General features: G+C 37.8%; 1 protein-coding gene across 1 annotated transcript in view; it reads right to left on the bottom strand.

Annotated features, from left to right (window-relative positions):
- Nucleotides 1-21,985, bottom strand: part of LOC100671410 (phospholipid-transporting ATPase ABCA3-like) — a 253,632-nt gene that overhangs the window by 92,921 nt on the left and 138,726 nt on the right. The window contains exons 15-16 of the mRNA XM_003418893.2: nt 16,949-17,099; nt 11,946-12,044 (exon numbers count right to left, since the gene is read on the bottom strand). Coding sequence (XP_003418941.1) covers nt 11,946-12,044; nt 16,949-17,099 — 250 coding nt within the window. The remainder of the gene's footprint in view (nt 1-11,945; nt 12,045-16,948; nt 17,100-21,985) is intronic.

Here is a 21,985-nt window from a genome sequence, read left to right as displayed (position 1 = left end):
TAATGCTCTTATTTTTCTCGCTAATGCATATGCCTGAAGCTGGGTCTCTGGGTATGGACACTTGAGAAGAATAAAAACATATAAACAAATAATTATAACCTAATGCAGAAATGCTAGTAGAATAACAGAATAAAGAAATAAAAAAAGGAAAGATTCCAACAGTTGAAATGGTAAAATATCTGGTGGAAAATACATGATATGAAAAGATGTACTTTTTTCTAAACCACAGACGTATCAAAATCTTTTCAATACCTTCCTGTCAGCATTTGTAGGGAACACAAAATTAATGAACTCTGAACTACGATATTTACAAGTAATGAGTAGATCAATGACTTCTGTACCCTTCAAAAAAGGTATCATGTATTGATTTAAAAACCTGTTTTAAAATGCTCCTGCAGTATGTTCGTTGTTTGATACTAAGAAGACTGGGAACTACTGTGATTTTTAAAATATAATCCTTGACTATTTTTCCCATCACCTTTCTTAAGCTTTTATTCTTCATATTTCCTTCACTGGTAATAAATTTTCACTAAAAAACATTACAAAATATAAGTAAGTAAAAAGGAAAAATACTGTTACTTAGTGTGTCCCTCACACATATGTCAGTTTGTTGTACTGTAGGGGCTCATTTGTTGCTGTAATGCTGGAGGCCATATGGCCAGTATTCAAACACCAGCAGGGTCACCCATGGTGGACAGGTTTCACTGAGCTTCCAGACTAAGACAGACTAGGAAGAAGGACCCGGCAGTCTATTTCTGAAAAGAATTAGCCAGTGAAAACCTTATGGATAGCAGTGGAACACTGTCCGATATAATGCTAGAAGATGAGCCCCTAAGGTTTGAATGCACTCAAAATATGACTGGGTAAGAGGTGCCTCCTCAAAGTAGAGTCAACCTTAACGACATGGATGGAGTCAAGCTTTTGGGATCTTCATTTGCTGATGTGGCATGACTCAAAATGAGAAGAAACAGCTGCAAACATCCATTAATAATTGGAACCTGGAACACATGAAGTACGAATCTAGGAAAATTGGAAATAGTTAAGAAATGGAATGCATAAAGATCGATATCTTAGGCAATAGCGAGATGAAATGGACTGGTATTGGTCATTTTGAATCAGTCAATCATATAGTCCACTATGCCAGGAATGACAACTTGAAGAATGGTGTTGCGTTCATTGTCAAAAAGAACATTTCAAGATGTATCCTGAAGTAGTACGCTGTAAGTGGTACGATAATATACATATGCCTACAAGGAAGACCAGTTAATATGACTATTATTCAAATTCAAACACCAACCACTAAGGCCGAAGATAAAGAAACTGAAGATTTTTACCAACTTCTGCAGTCTGAAATTGACTGAACATGCAATCAGGATGCATTGAATAATTACTAGTGATTGGAATGCAAAAGTTGGAAACAAAGAAGAAGGATCGGTAGTTGGAACATATGGCCTTGGTGACAGAAATGACGCCAGAAAGCACATGACTCATCTTTGCAAGACCAACCACTTCTTCACTGCAAATAGCTTTTTTTCACCAACATAAACAGTGACTGTACACATGGACCATGCCAGATGGAATACACAGGAATCAAATCAACTACATATGTGGAAAGAGACACTGGAAAAAGTCAGTATCATCAGTCAGAACAAGGCCGGGGCTGACTGCGGATCAGACCATCAATTGCTCATATGCATGTTCAAGTTGAAACTGAAGAAAATTAGAGTAAGTCCATAAGAGCCAAAGTATGACTGTGAGTATATCTACCCCACCTGAATTTAGAGACCACCTCAAGAACAGATCGGAGGCACTGAACACTAATGACCGAAGACCAGACGAGTGGTACAATGACATCAACGACATCATACATGAAGAAAGTAAGAGGCCATTAAAAAGACAGGAGAGAAAGAAAAGACCTAAATGGATGTTAGAATAGACTCTGAAACTCGCTCTTGAACGTCAAGGAGCTAAAGCAAAAGGAAAGAACGATGAAGTAAAAGAGCTGAATGGAAGATTTCAAAGGGTGGCTCGAGAAAACGAAGTAAAGTATTACGATGACATGTGCAAAGAGTTGGAGATAGAAAACCAAAAGGGAAGAACACACTCAGCATTTCTCAAGCTGAAAGAACTGAAGGAAAAATTCAAGCCACTTGTTTTTTGGGGGTCCTTGTTTGTTGTAAGAGGGACCACTGAAAGCACCTGACTACTCTGCTGTCTTGGCCCCACTTCTGCAGTTTAAAATTTATATAGAATTAAAACCTCAGACAACAACAAGACAAAAGGTAAATGGTGGAAGGTACATGGATTCAGTCTAAAAATACCTTGATACACTAAATCCATGTACCTTCCCCCCATTTACCTTTTGCCTTGTTGTTGACTGAGATTTTAATTCTATATAAATTTTAAACTGCAGAGGCAAGGTGGGCCCAAGACAGAGGAGTAGTTAGGCATTTTCAGTGGTCCCTGTTACAACAAGGAGCCCCCCAAAACAAGTGAATCAATTATATATACAACAAGCTAGGAGCCCTGAACATCAAAGGCAAAGTTAAGAAACTGAACCGAGCAGCAGAGGGAGGGAGAGACAGTTCAGAAGCAGCGAGGAGTTTCTGGACCTAACTTGGTGGAAACCAGCGCCCCTCAGCCCTGATTGACTGGCACAACCATGGCAGGACTGGCGGTAGCATTTGGGATGCGGTTTCCTCATTGAGAGTGAGTGAGCGGCGCAGGCCTGATCCCCTGGTACGACTGTGGCAGGGCAAATGGTAGCACTCAGGACATGTTTTCCACAGCCAGAGAGAACAAGTGGCACAGTGTTTGCTCGTGCCTCCAGGATCAGTGAAGAACAGCGCTCTCAGCAAAAGATAAGTGCTTGTGTCTCATTTACCACACAGACCAAAAAGTACCCATTTTGAAAGAACTCTCTCCCATTTATCTAGTCCCTCCTCCCTCTGCCCCAGCCCCCAAACCAGCTTCAGTGGTGGTGGATTTCCCTGGGCCTGAGACAAGTCCTACTACGTGCCTTGCACCATTCTCCCAGCCTTGGAGAAGAGACGAATTAACAAACAGGGAAAAAGAATTTGCCAGTTCCCCTAAGCTGGGAACTCAGGACAGAAGCAGCTCCCGTGCAGGCAAAAGTGGTCCACAGACTTTGAATGCCTTTCTCCGCTGCAAGGACCTGTGTGGGTCCACTTCCACAGCTTAGGCCCTTGCTGGCACTGTGCAGTGGTGTATGTGCTTGAGGTCTCACTTCAAGTGTTTCAACTGTGCAGTGGAGAGGCGGGTTTTTGACATTTGACACCGCTCTGCCTATTAAGCAGGGTCCTCACCTACCCATATCAGGGGCCTGAGGACTGGTGGCTCTACCCACACCACCTAGCCACCTGCAACAGGGGTCCAAGGATATGTGGTGCCTCCCAGTCCTTACAGCCAAAAGCATTGGGTGTCCGTGGTCCAGCTGTAGAGCCCACCCACTTGTGCGCTCTAGAGAACAGGGATGCACTTTCCTCACAAGCACTTGGGGGGTGGCTGTCAACCCCCTGCCTTGCTCAGAATGTGATCCCCTGCTGCACCCAGATATCTATGCCTACAGCAATCACCCAGCTCCTCTAAGACTGCAGGTGAGAGCTTACACCATGCACTTGGTGACTGACTACCTGGACACCTGAGCTGAATCCATACAAGAAAAGTGAATGTACTCCTAGGCTCATATACCTGGTAACAGCTCTAGCCATCTGGTGACAGGACATCAGGGCTTTGAAGGTGCCAATAATCAAGCTAGCTCACTCAAGCAGCCTATCTGGGTATATCAAAACAAAACAAAGCAAGAATGTAGAACACAGTAGGCAAACATAAAATAAGTTAATACAGTAACTTATAGATGGCTCGGAGACAAGAGTCAATATCAAATCACACAAAGAAGCAGACCATGATCACTTCAACAAGCTCCCAAAACAAAGAATCAAGGAATCTTCTGGATAAGATATATTCCTGGAATTACCAGAGGTAGAATACAAAAGATAAATATACAGAACTCTTCAAGACATCAGGCAGAAAATCAGGCAAAATGTAGAACAAGCCAAGGAACACACAGATAAAGCAGTGGAGAAAATTAAGAAGGTTATTCAAGAGCATAATGAAAAATTTAATAGGCTTCAATAATCAAGAAACTGTAATCAGAAATTCAGAAAATTAACAATAAAATTACACAATTAGACTACTCAATAGAAAGTGAGAAGAGCAGAACTGAGGAAATGGAAGTCAGAATTAGTGAGACTGAATATAAATCACTTGGCACCAATATATATGAAAAAAAATCAGATAAAAGAATTAAAAAAAATGAAGAAACCCTAAGAATCACGTGGAACTCTATCAAGAGAAATAACCTACGAGTGACCAGAGCACCAGAACAGGGAGTGAGAACATGAAATAGAACCGTTGAAGGTTTGTTGACAGAAAACTTCCCCAATGTCATGAAAGATGAAAAGACATCTATCCAAGACGCTCATTGAAACCCACATAAGGTAAATCCCAAAAGAAAGTCACCACGACATATTATAACCAAACTTGCCAAAACCAGAGATAAAGAGAGGATTTTAAGGGTGGCTAAACAAGAAGTCACTTACAAAGGAGAGTCAGTAAGAATAAGCCTGGACTATTCAGCAGAAACCATGCAGGCAAGAAGCCAATGGGATGACGTATATAAAGTCTTGAAGGAAAAAAACTGCCAGCCAAGAATCATATACCCAGCAAAAATGTCTCTCAAATATGGAGGTGAAATTAGGACCTTTCCAGATAAACACAAGTTTAGGGAATTTCCAAAAACCAAACCAAAATTACAAGAAATACTAAAGGAAGTCCTCTGGTTAAAAAATCAATAACATCAAAGAACAACCTAAGACTAGAACACAGAACAGAGCAACCAGGTATCAACGCAGATAAGGAAATCATGAAAATAAATCAAGATTAAAAAAAAAAAAAAAAACTCCAAACAGAGAAACAGCGATGTTATTATGTAAAAGATGACAACATTCAATCAATAAAGCGGGACTAAAAAAATACAGTCATAAATCTTTCATATGGAGAGGAAGTCAAGGCCATGTAAAAAGGTAAAAGTTTGGTTTAAACTTAGAAAAATAGGGGTAAATAATAAGGTAACCACAAAGGAGACTAACAATATATAAAGAAAAACTACCCAGCACAAAAAATTAAGCGGCAAAAAGAAACTGTGAACACACAAAAAAAGACATCAAAATGACAGCACTAAACTCATACCTATCCATAATTATGCGGAATGTAAATGGACTAAATGCACCAACAAAGAGAGAGAGAGAGGCAGAATGGATAAAAAAAAAAAAAAAAAAAACCCATGATCTGTCTACACGCTGCCTACAAGAGACACACCTTACACTTAAAGACACAAACAAACCAAAACTCAAAGGATGGAAAAAATACATCAAGCAAACAACAATCAAAAAAGAGCAGGAGTGGCAATATTAATTTCTGAAAGAAAAAAAGACTTTAAAATTAAATTAACCACAAAAGATAAGGAAGGACACTATGTAATGATTAAAGGGACACTTTTTTTTTTTTTTTTATACCAGGAGGATATAACCATGTTAAATACTTATGTACCCAACGACAGGGTTTCAAGACATAAAAAAAAAGTCTAACAGCATTGAAAAGTGAGATAGACAGCTCCACAAAAATAGTAGGAAACTTCAAGAAGCCACTTTCAGTGAAGGACAGAACATCCAGAAAGAAGCTCACTAAAGACATAGAACATCTAAATGCCACAATCAACCAACTTGACCTTAAAGATATATATAGAACAATCCACCCAACAGCAGCCAAGTGTACTTTCTTTTCCAACACACATGGGACATTCTCTAGAACAGACCACGTATTAGGTCATAAAGTGAGCCTTAACAGAATCTAAAACATCAAAATTTTACAAAGCATCTTCTCTGATCATAAAGCCAAAAAAGCAGAAATCAATAACAGAAAAAGCAGGGAAAAGAAATCAAACACATGGAAACTGAAAAACACGTTGCTCAAAAACTACTGGGTTTAGAAGAAATGAAGGACGGGATAAAGAAATTCATGGAATCCAATGAGAATACAAACACTTCCTATCAGAAACTTTGGGACACAGCAAAAGCAGTCCACAGAGGTCAATTTATAGCAATAAATGCACATATCCAAGAAGAAAGGGCCCAAATCGACGAATTATCCCTACAACTTGAACAAATGGAGAGCAACAAAAGAAATGCTCAGGCACCAGAAAAAAGCAAATATTAAAAATTATAGCAGAATTAAACGAAACAGAGAACAGAAAAACAACTGAAAAGAGTTAACATGACCCAAAGCTGACTTTTTGAAAAGACTGACAAAATCGATAAACCATCAGCCAAACTGACAAAAGAAAAACGGGAGAGGAAACAACCCGAATAAGAAACGAGATGGGCGATATCACAACAGACCCAACTGAAATTAAAAGAATCATATGGGATTACTATGAAAAATTGTAATCTAACAAATTTGAAAAACCTAGAAGAAATGGAGAAATTTCTAGAAATGCACCACCTACCTAAACTAACAAAAACAGAGGTAGAACAACTAAATAAACCCATAACAAAAGAAGAGATTGAAAAGGTAATTAAAAGACTCCCAACAAAAAAAAAGCCCAGGCCCTGACAGCTTCACTGGAGAATTCTACCAAACTATCAAAGAGGTAACACCACCACTATTAAAGGCATTTGAGAGCATAGAAAAGGATGGAATACTCCCAAACTAATTCTATGAAGCCAGCATTTCCCTGATGCCATTACCAGGTAAAGACACCACAAAAAACAAACTTACAGACCTTTATCGCTCATGAACTTAGACGCAAAAATCCTCAACAAAATTCTAGTCAATAAAATTCAACAACATATCAAAAAAAAAAAAAATTTCACCATGACCAAGTGGGATTCATACCAGGTATGTAGGGATGGCTTAACATTAGAAAAACAATCAATGTAATTCATCATATAAATAAAACAAAAGACAAGAACAACATGATCTTATCAATTGATGTAGAAAAGGCATTTGATAAAGCCCAACACCCATTCATGATAAAAACTCTCAGCAAAATAGGAATAGAAGGAAAATTCTTCAACATAATAAAGGGCATTTATACAAAGCCAATGGAAACCCTGATGGAGTAGTGGTTAAGTGCTACGGCTCCTAACCAAAAGGTCGGCAGTTCAAATCCACCAGACGCTCCTTGGAAACTCCATGGGGCAGTTTTACTCTGTCCTATAGAGTTGCTATGAGTCAGAATCAACTTGACGGCAACAGGTTTGGTTTGGTATACAAAGCCAACAGCCAGCACCATCCTAAATGGGGAAAGTCTGAAAACATTACCCTTGAGAAGGGGACCCAGACAAGATGGCGCTTTATCACCACTCTTATTCAACATTGTGCTGGAGGTCCAAGCCAGAGCAATTAGGCTAGATAAGGAAATAAAGGGCATCTAAATTTTTTTTTTAAATTGGTAAAGAAGAAGTGAAAGTATCTCTATTTGCAGATGACATGATCTTATACACAGAAAACCCTAAACAATCCTCAAGAGAACTACTGAAACTAATAGATGAGCTCAGCAGAGTATCAGGATACAAGATATACATACAAAAATCAGTCAGATTCCTCTACACCAGCAGAGACAACATTGAATAAGAAATCACCAAGTCAATACCATTTACAACAGCCCCCAGGAAGATAAAATACTTAGGAATAAATCTAACCAGAGAAGTAAAAGACCTATATAAAGAAAACTATAAGACACTACTGCAAGAAATCAAAAGTGACCTGCATAAGTGGAAAAGCATACCTTGCTTATGGATATGAAGACTCAACATTGCAAAAACTTCTGTTCCATCCAAAGTGATCTATAGATAATGTGCAATCCCGATCCAAATACCAATGACATTTTTTAATGAGATGAAAAAACACAACACCAACTTCATATGGAAGGATAAGTAAAAAAAAAAAAAAAGCACTACTGAAAAGGAAAAACAAAGTGGAAGGTCTCACACTACCAGATTCTAGAAGCTATTATACCGCCACAGCAGTCAAAATAGCCTGGTACTGGTACGACAACAGATACACAGACTAATGGGAGAGAATTGAGAATCCAGACATAAATCCATCCACAGATGAGCAGCTGATATTTGACAAAGACCCAAAGTTTGTTAAATGGGGGAAAAGACAGTCTCTTTAACAAATGGAGCCTGTATAACTGGATATCCATCTGCAAAAAAATGAAACAAGAGCCATACCTCACACCATGCACAAAAACTAACTCAAAATGGATCAAAGACCTAAATATAAAATCTAAAACGATCATGGAAAAAAAAAATAGGGAGAATGCTAGGAGCCCTAATACATGGCATAAGCAGTATATAAAACATTGCCAAGAACGCACAAACGCCGGAAGAGAAACTTGATAACTGGGAGCTCCTAAAAATCAAACACTTACGTTCATTCAAAGACTTCACCAAAAGAGTAAAAGGATTACCTACAGACCGGGAAAAAGTTTTTTGCTATGACAAATCTGATCAATGTCTGGTCTCTAAAATCTACGTGATATTACAAAAACTCAACAACAAAAAGACAAATAACCCAATTACAAAATAGGCAAAGGATATGAATAGGCACTTCACCAAAGAAGACATTTGGGTGGCTAACAGATACATGAGGAAATGCTCACTACCATTAGCCATTAGAGAAATGAAAATCAAAACTACAATGAGATACCGCCTAACCCCAATAATGCTGGCATTAATCCAAAAGACACAAAATAATAAATGTTTGAGAGGCTGTGGAGAGACTGGAATACTTACACATTGCTGGTGGAAATGTAAAATGGTACAACCACTTTGGAAATCGATTTGGCACTTCCTTACAAAGCTAGAACTAGAACTACCATATAATCCACCAATTCTACTCCTTGGAATATATCCTAAAGAAATAAGAGCCTTCACACGAACAGATATGTGCACGTCCATGTTCATTGCAGCACTGTTTGCAATAGCAAAAAAGATGGAAGCACCCAAGGTGCCCATCCATGGATGGTATATTCACATAATAGAATACTACGCAACGGTTAAGGACAACGATGAATTCGTGAAACAGCTCATAGCATGGAGGAATCTGGAAGGCATTACACTGAGTGAAATTAGTCAGTTGCAAACGGACAAATATTATAGGAGACCACTATTATAAGAACTCAAGAAAAAGATTAAACACAGAAGAAAATGTTCTTTGATGGCTAGGAGAGTGGGGAGGGAGGGAGAGGAGTATTCACTAATTTGATAGTACACAACAGTATTTAAGGTGAAGGGAAAGACAACACACAATACAGGAGAGGTCAGCACAACTGTGCTAAACCAAAAGCAAAGAAGTTTCATGAATACAACCAAACGCTTTGAAGGCCAGAGTAGCAGGGATGGGGGTCTGAGGACCATGGTTTCAGGGGACATCTAGGTCAATCGGCCTAACAAAATCTATTAAGAAAATGTTCTGCATCCCACTTTGGTGAACGGCATCTGGGGTCCTAAATGCTAGCAAGCGACCATCTAAGATGCATCAGTTGGTCTCAACTCACCTGGAGCAAAGGAGAATGAAGAAAAGCAAAGACACAAGGTAAGTATGAGCCCGAGAGACAGAAAAGGCCACATAAACCAGAGACTACATCAGCCTGAGACCGAAAGAGCTAGATGGTGACCGTCTACCAACGATGACTGCCCTGACAGGGAACACAACAGAGAATCCTTGATGGAGCAGGAGAACAGTAAGATGCAGACCTCAGATTCTCATAAAAAGACCAGACTTAATGGTCTGACCAAGGCTAGAGGGACCACAGAGGTCACGGCCCCTGGACTCTCTGTTAGCCCAAGACTGGAACCATTCCTGACGTGAACTCTTCGGACAGGAATTGGACCAGACCAAAAGACAGAAATTAATACTGGTGAGGAGTGAGCTTCTTGGCTCAAGTAGACACATGAGACTATGTGGGCAGCTCCTGTCTGGAGGCAAGATGAGAAGGCAGAGGGGGACAGGAGCTGGTTGAATGGACATGGGGAATACAAGGTGGAGAGGAGGAGTGTGCTGTCTCATTAGAGGGAGAGCAACTAGGAGTACGTAGGAAGTTGTGTATAACTTTTTGTATGAGGGACTAACTTGATTCATAAACTTTCACTTAAAGCAAAATAAATTAAAAAAATATTTAAAGACAAAAAATTTTAAACTGCAAAACAAATTATTGCTTTGTACAGTCAATTTTCATTTGTATTTATCTGTAAAATTACCCTTTCCAATAGTCATGTTTCTTTATGGGATAATCTTCCATCTGTAAGAAAAAATTTTTTCATTATTTTAGTGTGAGTCTTTCAATGAAGTCTCAGTTTTGTTTTTCTTAAAATATATTTTAATTTTTGAAGGATATTTTTACTGCACACAAAATTCTATTAGGTTGAATCATATGGAATTGTTGCTATTTAACCAGCTTTGACCTAGAGAAATGGAAAATTTGTATGGATTCAATCTATGGGCTGTTAGTTTCTTTCGGCACTTTTGAGATGTCATCCATTTTTTATGGCTTCCAGCATTTCTGCCGAAAGTGAGCTGTCAGTCTTATCGTGGTTTCTCTGAAGTAAATGCATATTTTTCTATAGAAGTTTTTATGGTTATCCTTTATTTTCAACAATTTAAATAAGGTGTGGCTTGGTTTGGCTTTCTTTTAATTTTTCTGCTTGGAGGTTGCTACATATGCCTTTACTAGTACTTATTTTGCTTGAAGTTTGCTGAGATTCTTGATCCTGTGGGGTGATGTTTTAGATCAATTTTGAAAAATTTCAAACTATTATTACTTCAAATATTTATCCTCCCTCAATTTCTCTTTCTTTCTGGTATTCCAATTACATTTTACATTAAACATTTTTACTATGTTCCATTTATTTATTTACTTATGTCTTTTGTAGTAGCTTCCAAATGTTCTCCACACTTACGGTTTTCACCTGTAAATTACCAGTGGCAGGCAGTACCTCTGTAGAGAAGATAATGGCTTTAAATATCAGCCATTATCTATTTTTGAGTGTCTATTATGAGGCACTGTTTCAGGCGCTGAGTTTAAGCAGTGAACAAAACAGACATAATCCTTGCCATTATGGAGCTTGCTCCAGTTGTGCTAAGTAACCTTCTCAGCTATAATTTAGCCCCCTGTGAAGCCTGCATAAAAGAGAGAAAACAGAACATTCGATTGAATGGCTTTTTGGCCATTCTATTTCTTACTGTAAGTTAACTGGCCTTCTTATTTACGAATTTTATTTTGTAATGCAATTACTCCAGGTCTTCTATGAGACACCAACAATATTAAGTCTCGCCACTGAGAGAATGAAGTCTAGACTGAGGTCTGTCATAACCTTACCAAAAAGAAGGACATTTTGTGAATATTTCTGACAGCTTACCAGCTGGTTTTGCCTACTGTCAACCTGAATACCCCGGGCCCTTTCGTTTTGAACTTTTATGCAGTGCAGGAAGCAAACCTTGTACAAATTACACAGAGTATAGAAACACAGTCATCAAGATTTTAATGCCATTCTTAATATGAACTCTAAATTAGAACTAGAACATTTCCTGCGATGACACAGATGTTAATTTGCTATAGTGTTGGTTAGCTCTAAAACTTCTATCACAAAAGACACATGCATCAAGTTCAAGCTCAAAATCTTACACACCTCTGCTGAATGTATGGCGATACAACAGCATAAAATATTAACATAACTAAAAATTTAATAATATTGTGATAACTCCAATCACACAAAAAAAGAGTGGGTTTTATTCCCAAAATGATGTAGGATTTCAGAGACCACAGTGTTTTTTTTTTCCTGGTCATCATTACTCACTTAAGAAAGACTTCTTCCATGGTAGTGATTGAAGCACCGTATCTGGCAATGCCAAGTTCTTCCTGTTTTTCATCCAGGTCATTAAACAGAGCTACAAACCTAGGAGAGGAAGAAGAGGAAAAAGAGAACTAGTAGTAGCATAGATGAATTTTCAATATTGTTTTGTCCCAAAATATTTCCTGTTAGCAGTGGGAAAAATGTTTAGTGGGTGGGTTTTCACTGTAATTCTTATTGTGAAACAAATGGAAAGAAGAGGGATTTACCTTAGCAAATTTCTCCCCAATATAACGTTATCTTTGATATAAATTCTTTTGTTGTTCTAATAAAATTATTGTCTGTATATGTTAAGGAATACAGTAGTTGATGAGTTAATTTATTCACATATGGTTCCTCCATCAGAAGGGAAAAGAATTCTCAAATTACAGAAGATACCATTCAGTGATATGAAATGAAGTTAGTGAACAGAAGCTGGGCACTGAGAAAAAGGCTTAAACCAATAGCAATGGGAGTTGTGAGTTTTGCTAATAGTGTTGCAGTTACATCAAGGGTACAAAAATATAGCTTTACCAGAAAGAATTAACAATATTTTAGGTTTAAAAGATTACCTTCTCCAAAACCCATCTAGATATTGAACACATCTCCCATTCCAAATGAGGATCTACCAAACTTATGACTACCCTCAGAGATGGTGAACTCAAAATTCTTCATTTTCTAAATTTCCTTCATGTTTTAGGCTGAAGTCCATTTCAGTCTAACCTTATCTAGTTTTAATTATTGGCTATAATCTTACCCCTCAGTGAAATCTGACCCTCTTCCTATGACAATTCTTCACATATTTCAAGATCATTTTCCTCTTTCTTTTGAGTCTTCTCCGAGATAGGATCATTTCAGTGCATGGCTTTTCACTGATATTCAAGACCCCATATTATCTGTTAAAGATTATTGTGTATGTTTATGTGTTCATTGGTATGTAGTTTTCTTTTGTCATGTTTGAGTGATTTTGGTATGAGGGTAATACACTGGCCTTATCAAATGAGTCAGGAAATATCCCCTTCTCTTAAATTTTCCAGAGAAGTTTTTATAGAATTGAATTATTGCTTCTTTAAATATCTGGTAGAATTTATCTTTGAGGCAATCTAGTCATAGAGTTTTCTTTGTGTAAAGGTTTTTAAGTACAAGTCCAATTTAATAAACAAAGCACTTTTCAAATTATCAAAAATTTGAGTCAGCTTTCTAAATTTTTATTTTGATGAAAATATACAGAGTAAACATGCACTCAACAATTTCTACACATACGATTCAGTGACATTGGTTATATCCTTTACTTTCTGTCAACAACGTTGCTATTTTTACTCAAATTGTTTCACCACCTTTAACTTAGACTCACTGCTCTCGTAGTCTTCTCATCTATACTGTAGATTTTACTGTTCTTACTAATTGAGCTAAACTGTTATTTAGTCTAAAGATGATTTCAGGATATAGTTAGTTTTGGTTAAAGGTTTAAAGAACATCTCAGGGCAATACTCATGTTTAGTAAAGTAAAAGGTCACTGAAAGAGAAAAAGGCCCTCAATGAGATGTATCAACACAGTGGCTGCAATGATGGGCTCAAGCATAGCAATGATTATGAGGATGGCACAGGACTGGGCAGCGTTTGGTTCTGCTGTACTTAATCATTTCTTCCATTCACTTTAGCTACTCTATGTTCAAGAACAAGTTTCAGAATCTTTTCTGACATCCATTTTGGTCTTTTCTTTTTTTTCCTGTCTTTTTAATGACTTCTTGCTTTCTTCATGTATGATGTCCTTGATGTCATCCCACAGTTTGTATGGTCTTTGGTTGTTATTGTTCAGTGTGTCAAATCTATTCTTCAGATGGTCTCCAAATTCAGCTGAGATATACTCAGAGGTGTACTTTGGCTCTTGTGGACTTGTTTTAATTTTCTTCAGCTTCAAGTTGAACTTGCATATGAGCAATTGATGGTCTGTTCTGCAGTCAGCCCCTGGCCTTGTGCTGACTAATGATATTGAGCTTTTCCGTCATCTCTTTCCACAGATGTAGTTGATTTGATTCCTGTGTTTTTTACCCAGTAATGTCCATGTATATAGCAGCCATTCACGTTGTTGAAAAAAGGTATGTGCAATGAATAAAGTTGTTAGTCTTGCAGAATTCCATCACATGTTCTCTGATGTAGTTTCTATCACCAAGGCCTATTTTCCAACTACTGGTCCTTCTTCTTTGTTTCCAATTTTCACATTCTAATCACAAGTAATTATCAATGCATCTTGATTGCATGTTTGATCAATTTCAGACTGCAGAAGTTGGTAAAAATCTTCAATTTCCTCATCTTTGGCATTAGTGGTTGGTGTGTAAATATGAATAACGGTCCTATTTTATGGTCTTGTAGGCATATGGATATTCTCCTATCACTGACAGCATTGTACTTCAGGATAGATCTTGAAATGTTCTTTTTGACAATGAATGTGATGCCATTCCTCTTCAATTTGTCATTTCAGGCAAAGTAAACCATATGGTTGTCTGATACAAAATGGCCAATACCAGTCCATTTCAGCTCACTAATGCCTAGGATATCAATCTTTATGCATTTCATCTCATTTTTGATGACTCCCAATTTTCTTAGATTCATACTTCGTACATTCCATGTTCTGGTTATTAAAGGATGTTCGCAGCTGTTTCTTCTCATTTCATTCATGCCACATCAGCAAACGAAGGTTCCAAAAGCTTTACTCCATCCATGTTATTTATTAAGGTCGACTCTACTTTGAGGAGGCAGCTCTTCCTCAGTGGTATTTTGAGTGCCTTCCAACCTGAGGGGCTCATCTTATGGTACCATATTAAACAATGTTCCACTGCTATTCATAAGGTTTTAACTCGTCAATTTTTCCAGAAGTAGAGCCCAGGTCCATCTTCCTAGTCTGTCTTGGTCTGGAAGCCCCACTGAAACCTGTCCACCGTGGGTGATCCTGCTGGTATTTGAAATGCTGGTGGCATAGCTTTCAGCATCACAGCATACAAGTCATCACAGTAGGACAAAGTAACAAATATGTGGTGGTTATTGGCATAGAGTTGTTTATAGTATTCCCCTAATATTCTTTTAATATAATATTTGTAAAATGTGTAGTGATATCACCTCACTCCAAATACAGGAAATTTTATGTCTTCTTTTTTCCTGATCAGTCTGACTGCAGTTTTATAGAATTTATTGGTCTTCTCAAAGAACCAGCTACAACCTTATTTAAAAATCTCAAGTTCACTTTTGTTAGCCACATTCTATAGATTAGAATATACGTATATGAGGTTATAAGTATTGTTTCCAAGTCTTTTTCTCATTGTTTTCTCATGTAACATACATGTAAAGCATTTAGAACCATGCCTGGCACAAAGTAAATGAACAATTAATCTTAGCTAACAGATTCTTGGAAGTAACCAAAAACTTCTTGTCATTTTATTCTTTTCCTACTATACTAAACTGCTCTATGAATTTAATGACTTATGGGCATTTTATTCTGGTTACTTTTCTTTCTCCCTTTCAATAGGTCAGTTTAAAATTATCCTGTTAAAGAAAACTTCATTCTGAACAAACACATTCTTCCCCAACTTTATGATTTATATTTTATGCTGTTCTGTATCTACTGTCCATGGCCCAGAAATCCATATCTATTCTGTTGATATTAAACTGTGTGGTTAGTTACTTATCTCTCGGCTTCCTCTCTCTTCCATGTTCAACATATTACTAGGAAGGCATTATGAAAACATCACCTGCATCTAAATCTTTACATTTCTCATCTTAGACTTAATATTAATGACATAGTCATTATTCCTGGTCTGTTCTGATAATGCCATTTATATACTCATAATGTAGGATGGGCAGATATGGTAAGTTTAAGCAGTTTTTCTACCTACATTTTTCTTTCAGGAACACTCTGCATTTATAAATGATCATACTGTGCTAAAGTACCGAACAAAGCAGTTGTCTTCTACCTCTGTTAAACGAGGCTTCATACAATGAATGAATGTCCAGTTGTAGTTCATTTCTTTTACCCTCTGGTATCACGTTGCTCTACTCTCCCTTATTACTGGAGTCGAAGTTCTCCCCAGCTGCTTTATAATGCTTTTCCCTGATCTTGCTTCTCAGTAAAATTCAGATGTATTCGCTGAATCAATACAGTTTCCATGGAGAATTTCCTCTTCTTTTTATTCCTCCTCTTGGACACTCTTATTCTCAGATCTCTTCACTCATTAGAATCTTGAATTGCCTGGCTCCTTGTGTGTTAGCTCCTTCATTCTATGTAGGAGCTCTTTATCAGATAGAAATGTACAGCAATGTACAAAGTCTTTTTATCTTTTCTTGTGTATGGCAACCATTTTGCCTCTGTCAGATACCTAGGTAGACTACCGCTGGCAAGAAGATGAAAATAGCACATTCCCTGGAGGTCACTGATGAGTGTCTTAGTTTCCATTTCTCTTACCTGGCATGGGAATCCCAGGTAGAAATATCATTCCTGTGTCACTCCTCTATAATTAACTGGCTAACTGTTGTGGTCAAATTCCCTGTTTTCTCTGTGTCCTTGTTACCCCTGCTCCAAGAGTTGCCATTCTAGCTACTTTTTAATTCAATTATCTTAATATTCTCCTGGATCCTACTCACCAGGCATAATATTTGTATACTATAAACATTTTTTTTTATAAACATACTACCATTAGTTATCACTTATTAACACCACGGAAGCTCTGGCCACTAAGTGACAAACCTCCCAAAAAAGAAAGAAATAAAAATATCAAATTACACTTGAAGACACAATCCTCTGTTCAGAGAGGAAAATATTCAACTGTGAACTACCCCACACCAGTTAGCAAATGATAGCTATAACTTGAGCCCTTGCTTGTTAGAATAAGTACTTATTGAGCCTGTTAAACCTGAGAAATTAAAAATGATTTCTGGCCACCCAAAAACTACCCATCTAGAACTCTCTGGATTCATACCTTTGTGTATGGTCTTTGGGTAGAAAAAAGGATAATGTAGTTACAGTATTGTTATCCACACTGCCATCTGGAATATGAGAATCAATCAGTGCAGTGATTCCTTCAACATCACAATGAGGTTTTTTCTCCATGACTAGGTGGTATCCAGCACCTGAGAGAAACCATTAAGAGACCAAATGAAGGAAGTTTGTACTTTTTAATTATCTCACAGGATCAGTGTGGCTCTCCATGGTTCAGCTTAGCTAGGTCTACAGGAAGAAGGCATCATATGTCACAAGGCATTTGGCTATGACTCTAAAAAAAAAAAAAGGTTCAAATCTAAAGTTTCCAAATAATGCTCAAACAGCCAAGGCACTGAATAAATAACTTCCAGTGCAATTCCATAATTTTCTAGTGAACACTAATGATCTAGTGTATATAACCAGATGCAGCAGAAATATTAAGACAGGCCTTTGTTATCTGGCTAAATATCATTTTTGAAGTTGCAGCCTTGATAGCTATTCACTTAATAATTATTATCAGTTGCCTGCTCTTTGTCAGGTGCTAATCTAGGCCCTGAGCATATATTCGGGAATAAAACAGATAAAAATCCCTGCCCTCCTAGAGTTCACTTGCTAGTGAGAGAAAACAGGTAAAATTCAAGAAGGATAAGTTAAAACATACAGCGTACTAGAAAAAATAGAGAAGGGAGATATAAAAAGTTGAGAAAAAATTCTTAAATTTTAGAGAGGTTCCACGGAAAGACTGTCTGAGGAGATGATTTCTGACTAAAGACCTTAAAGAAGTGAAAGAATTACTATATTTAATTAGTGCTTTGCTCTGGAATTAGAGAAGAACATCAAGGCTTTTAAATCTATACCTTCCAAATTGTATTTGCATTTATCTTTCTAATTAAGATTTAAAAAGTGAGTAACAACAGGTTTTAAGCATAGAGCACTTGGTTACTAATTTGGTTAATTTATCTGCCTTATTTATTTATTTTTTTTTACAGTAGGTAGGTTTTCACCATTAATTCTTTTTAGAAGTAGACTGCAAGGATGGCGAGATTGCGTCTTACATACTTTGGACGTGTTGTCAGGAGGGATCAGTCCCTGGAGAAGTACATCATGCTTGGTTAAGTACAGGGTCAGTGGAAAAGAGGAAGACCCTCAGTGAGATGGATTGACACAGTGGCTGCAACTATGGGCTCCAGCATAATGATTGTAGGGATGGTGTAGGACTGGGCAGTGTTTTGTTCTGTTGTGCACAGGGTCACTATTAGTTGAAACCTATTAGACTTTTACTAGACAGCACCTAACAACAACAACATAGTAGGTAGAGGAAACCCTGGTGTCATAGTGGTTAAGAGCTACGGCTGCTAAACAAAAGGGCAACAGTTTGAATCCACTAGGCACTCCTTAGAACACTATGGAGCAGTTCTACTTTGTTCTTTAGGGTTCCTATGAGTCGGAATTGACTCGACAGCAATGGGTTTGGATTTGGTTATAGTAGGTAGGACATTAGCATTCCATTTTACAAAACACGATTGACATCCAGAGAATGAAATCACCTATCCACTAGCTATGGGGACCAAAACTACTTTTGGTTTACTTACTGCCCTAAGTGTCTTTAGTGTTGCTGTAACACAAATACTACGAACAGGTGACTTTATTATTTTTTATTGTACTTTAGATGAAAGTTTACAGAGCAACCTAAAAAAAACTAGTTTCTCATTAAACAATACTGGTTGCCAACCTCACAACATATCAACACTCCCCTCTTCATGACCGTAGGTTCCCCATTACCTGGAGCCTTCTCATCCTTGCCCCTGGGCAGGTGTGCCTGCTCAGTCTTGTTTTGTTTTAAGGCCTATCTGATCTTCAGCTGAAGGGTAAACCTCAGGACTGACTTCATTACTGAGCTATCAGAGTTGTCCAGGGGCCATACTCTTGGGGTTTCTCCAGTCTCTGTCAGACCAGTAAGTCTGATGTGTGTGTGTGTGAGTTAGAATTTTGTTCTACATTTTTCTCCAGCTCTGTCCAGGACCCCCTCTATTGTGACCCCTGTCAGAGCAGTTGGTGGTGGTAGCCAGGCACCATGTAGTGGTGCTAGACTCAGTCTGGTGAAGGCTGTGGTAGTTGTGGTCCATTAGTCCTTTGGACTAATCTTTCCCTAATGTCTTTGGTTTTCTTCATTCTCCCTTGCTCCCAAAGGGGTGAGACCAGTAGAGTATGTTAGGTGGCTGCTCACAGGCTTTTAAGACTCCACACGCTGCTCACCAAAGTAGAGTGTAGAACATTTTCTTTAAAAATGATGTTATGCCCATTAAGCTAGATGTTTCCCAAGACCATTGTCCCCACAGCCCTCAGCCCAGTAATCTGGTCCCTCAAGGGGTTTGGATATGCCTATGGAGCTTCCATGATCTTGCCTTGGACAAGTTGTGCTGGTTTCCCCAGCACTGCGTACTGTCTTACCCTTCACCACAGTTACCACTTATCTATTGTCTATTTTTTTTTTATTTTATTGTCTATTTAGTGTTTTTCCCACCTATCCCTACTCTCCCCAGCAACCATTAAAGATTGTTTCTTTTTGTGTGTAAAACTTTTCAGGAGTTGTTACACCAGTGGTTTCATACAATATTTATCCTTTTGTGATTGACTTATTTCACTCAGCATGTGGTGCCCTCCAGATTCATGCATGTTGTGAGATGTTCTGCAGATTCATCATTGTTCTTTATTGTTGTGTAGTACTCCATTCTGTGTATGTACCATAGTTTGTTTATCCATTCATCTGTTGATGGGCACCTAGGTTGTTTCCACCTTTTTGCTATTTTTTTTAACAATGCTGCAACAAACATGGGTGTGCATACATCTATTCATGTGACAGCTCTTATTTCTCTAGGATATATTTGTAAGAGTGGGACTGCTGGATCATATGGTATTTCTATTTCTAGCTTTCTAAGGAAGTGCTGTATCATTTTCCAAAATGATTGTACCATTTTGCATTTCCACCAGCAGTGCATAAGAATTCCAATCTCCTTGAAGACTCTTCAACATTTATTATTTTCTGTTTTTTTGATTAATGTCAGTAATGTTGGGGTGAGATGGTATCGCATTGTGGTTTTTGATTTGCATTTCTCTAATGAATGGCTAGTGATCACGAGCATTTCCTAATGTCATCTGCTAGCCACCTGAATGTCTTCTTTGGTGAGGTGTCTGTTCATATCCTTTGCCCATTTTTTAATTGGACTGCTTGTCTTTTTGTTGTAGAGGTGTTGGGTTTCCCTGTAGATTTTAGAGATTAGACCTTTGTTGGATTTGTCATAGCCAAAATTTGTGTCCCAGTCTGTAGGTTCTCTTTTTACTCTTTTGGTGAAGTCTTTTGATGAGCATAAGTGTTTACTTTTTAGAAGATCCCTATTCTCTAGTTTATCTTCTGGTGTTTGTATCCTGTTAGTTATGGTTTGTATCCTGTTAATGCATGTATTAGGGCCACTAGTGTTGGCCCTATTTTTCCTTCTCTGATCTTTATAATTTTTGGTTTTGCATTTAGGTGCTTGATTCACTTTGAATTAGTTTTTGTGTCTGGTGTGAGGTATGGGTCCTGTTTCATTTTTTTGCAGACAGACATCCAGTTTTGCCAGCACCATTTGTTAAAAAGACTATCTTTCCCCCATTTGACAGACTTTGGGCCTTTGTCAAAGATCAGGCAACCATAGGTGGATAGACTTACACCTGGGTTCTCAATTCTGTTCCATTGGTCAATGTGTCTGTATTTGTACCAGTACCAGGCTGTTTTGACTGTTGTAGCTGCATAGTAGGTTCTGAGGTCAGGTAGTGTGAGTCCTCCTACCTTATTCTTCTCCTTCAGTAGTGCATTGCTTATTCGGGAACTCTTCCTTTCCATATAAAGTTAATGATTAGCTTTTCCATCTCTTTAAAGAATGTTCTTGGTATCTGGATCAGGATTGCACTGTATTTGTAGATTGCTTTGGGTAGAACTGACATTCTCACAATGTTGAGTCTATTTATCCACGAGCATGGTATGTTTTCCGATTTATGTAGGTCTCTTTTGGTTTCTTGCAGTAGTGTTTTGTAGTTCCTATCTATAGGTCTTTTACATCCCTGATTAGATTTTTTTCTAAGTATTTTATTTTTTAGGGGCTATTTTCCTGATTTCCTTTTCGTCATTCTCTTCACTGATGTAAAAGAATTCAACTAATTTTTCTATATTTTGTATCCTGCTGAATCTATTAGTTCCAGTAGTTTTCTCATGGAGTCTTTTGGGTTTTCTATCATATCATCCACAAACAGTTTGACTTCTTCCTTACCAATTTGGATGCCGTTTCTTTTTCTTGCCTCACTGCTCTAGCTAGGACTTCTGGCGTAATGCTAAATAGGAGTGGTGATAAAGGGCATCCTCGTCTTGTTCCTGTTCTCGAGGGGAATGTACTCAGCCTCTCTCACAAATCGGTGACTTTAAAGAACAGAAATTAATTTTCTCACAGTTTGGGAGGCTAGAAGTCCAAATCAGAGTTTTGGTTATCTTTATTACTTCCTTTTTGGTAGCCCCGAGTGTTCCCTGGTGATCCTCACATGGCATTCGTTTTCCCTCATATATGCATCTGTCTTCCCAAGTACATGCATATGTCTTTTTATAACTCAGAAGTTATTAGGTTTAGGATACACCTTACACTGATATGGCCTCATTAACATAACACAGAAAACCCTATTGCCAAAAAGTATTATATCCACAGGTATAGGGGTTAGGATTCCAACACATAGTTTTGGAAATACAATTCAACCCATAACACTTACAGAGTGTGTAAATTGTTTTTAATTTTTCTATAATCTTGACACCATACGCGTCTTAATTATTTTGTCCTCTCAAGACTTTGAATGATAGGAAACTTCTCAGAAAGGCTAGGTGGTGACAGATGAGTGCTGATAAAACATTAATTTTCCATGTCATCAAAGAAGCAAGCACAAATCCTAGGTCTTTTATTAAAGCGTTAAGAAATACTGTTTAAAAAATTTACAGATTTAGCATCTATAAGAA

This window comes from Loxodonta africana, chromosome 12 (assembly GCF_030014295.1).
Source record: "Loxodonta africana isolate mLoxAfr1 chromosome 12, mLoxAfr1.hap2, whole genome shotgun sequence".
Lineage (NCBI taxonomy): Eukaryota > Metazoa > Chordata > Mammalia > Proboscidea > Elephantidae > Loxodonta > Loxodonta africana.
Note: the sequence above shows the minus strand (reverse complement) of the source record. Positions and strands in the feature narration are given on the sequence as shown.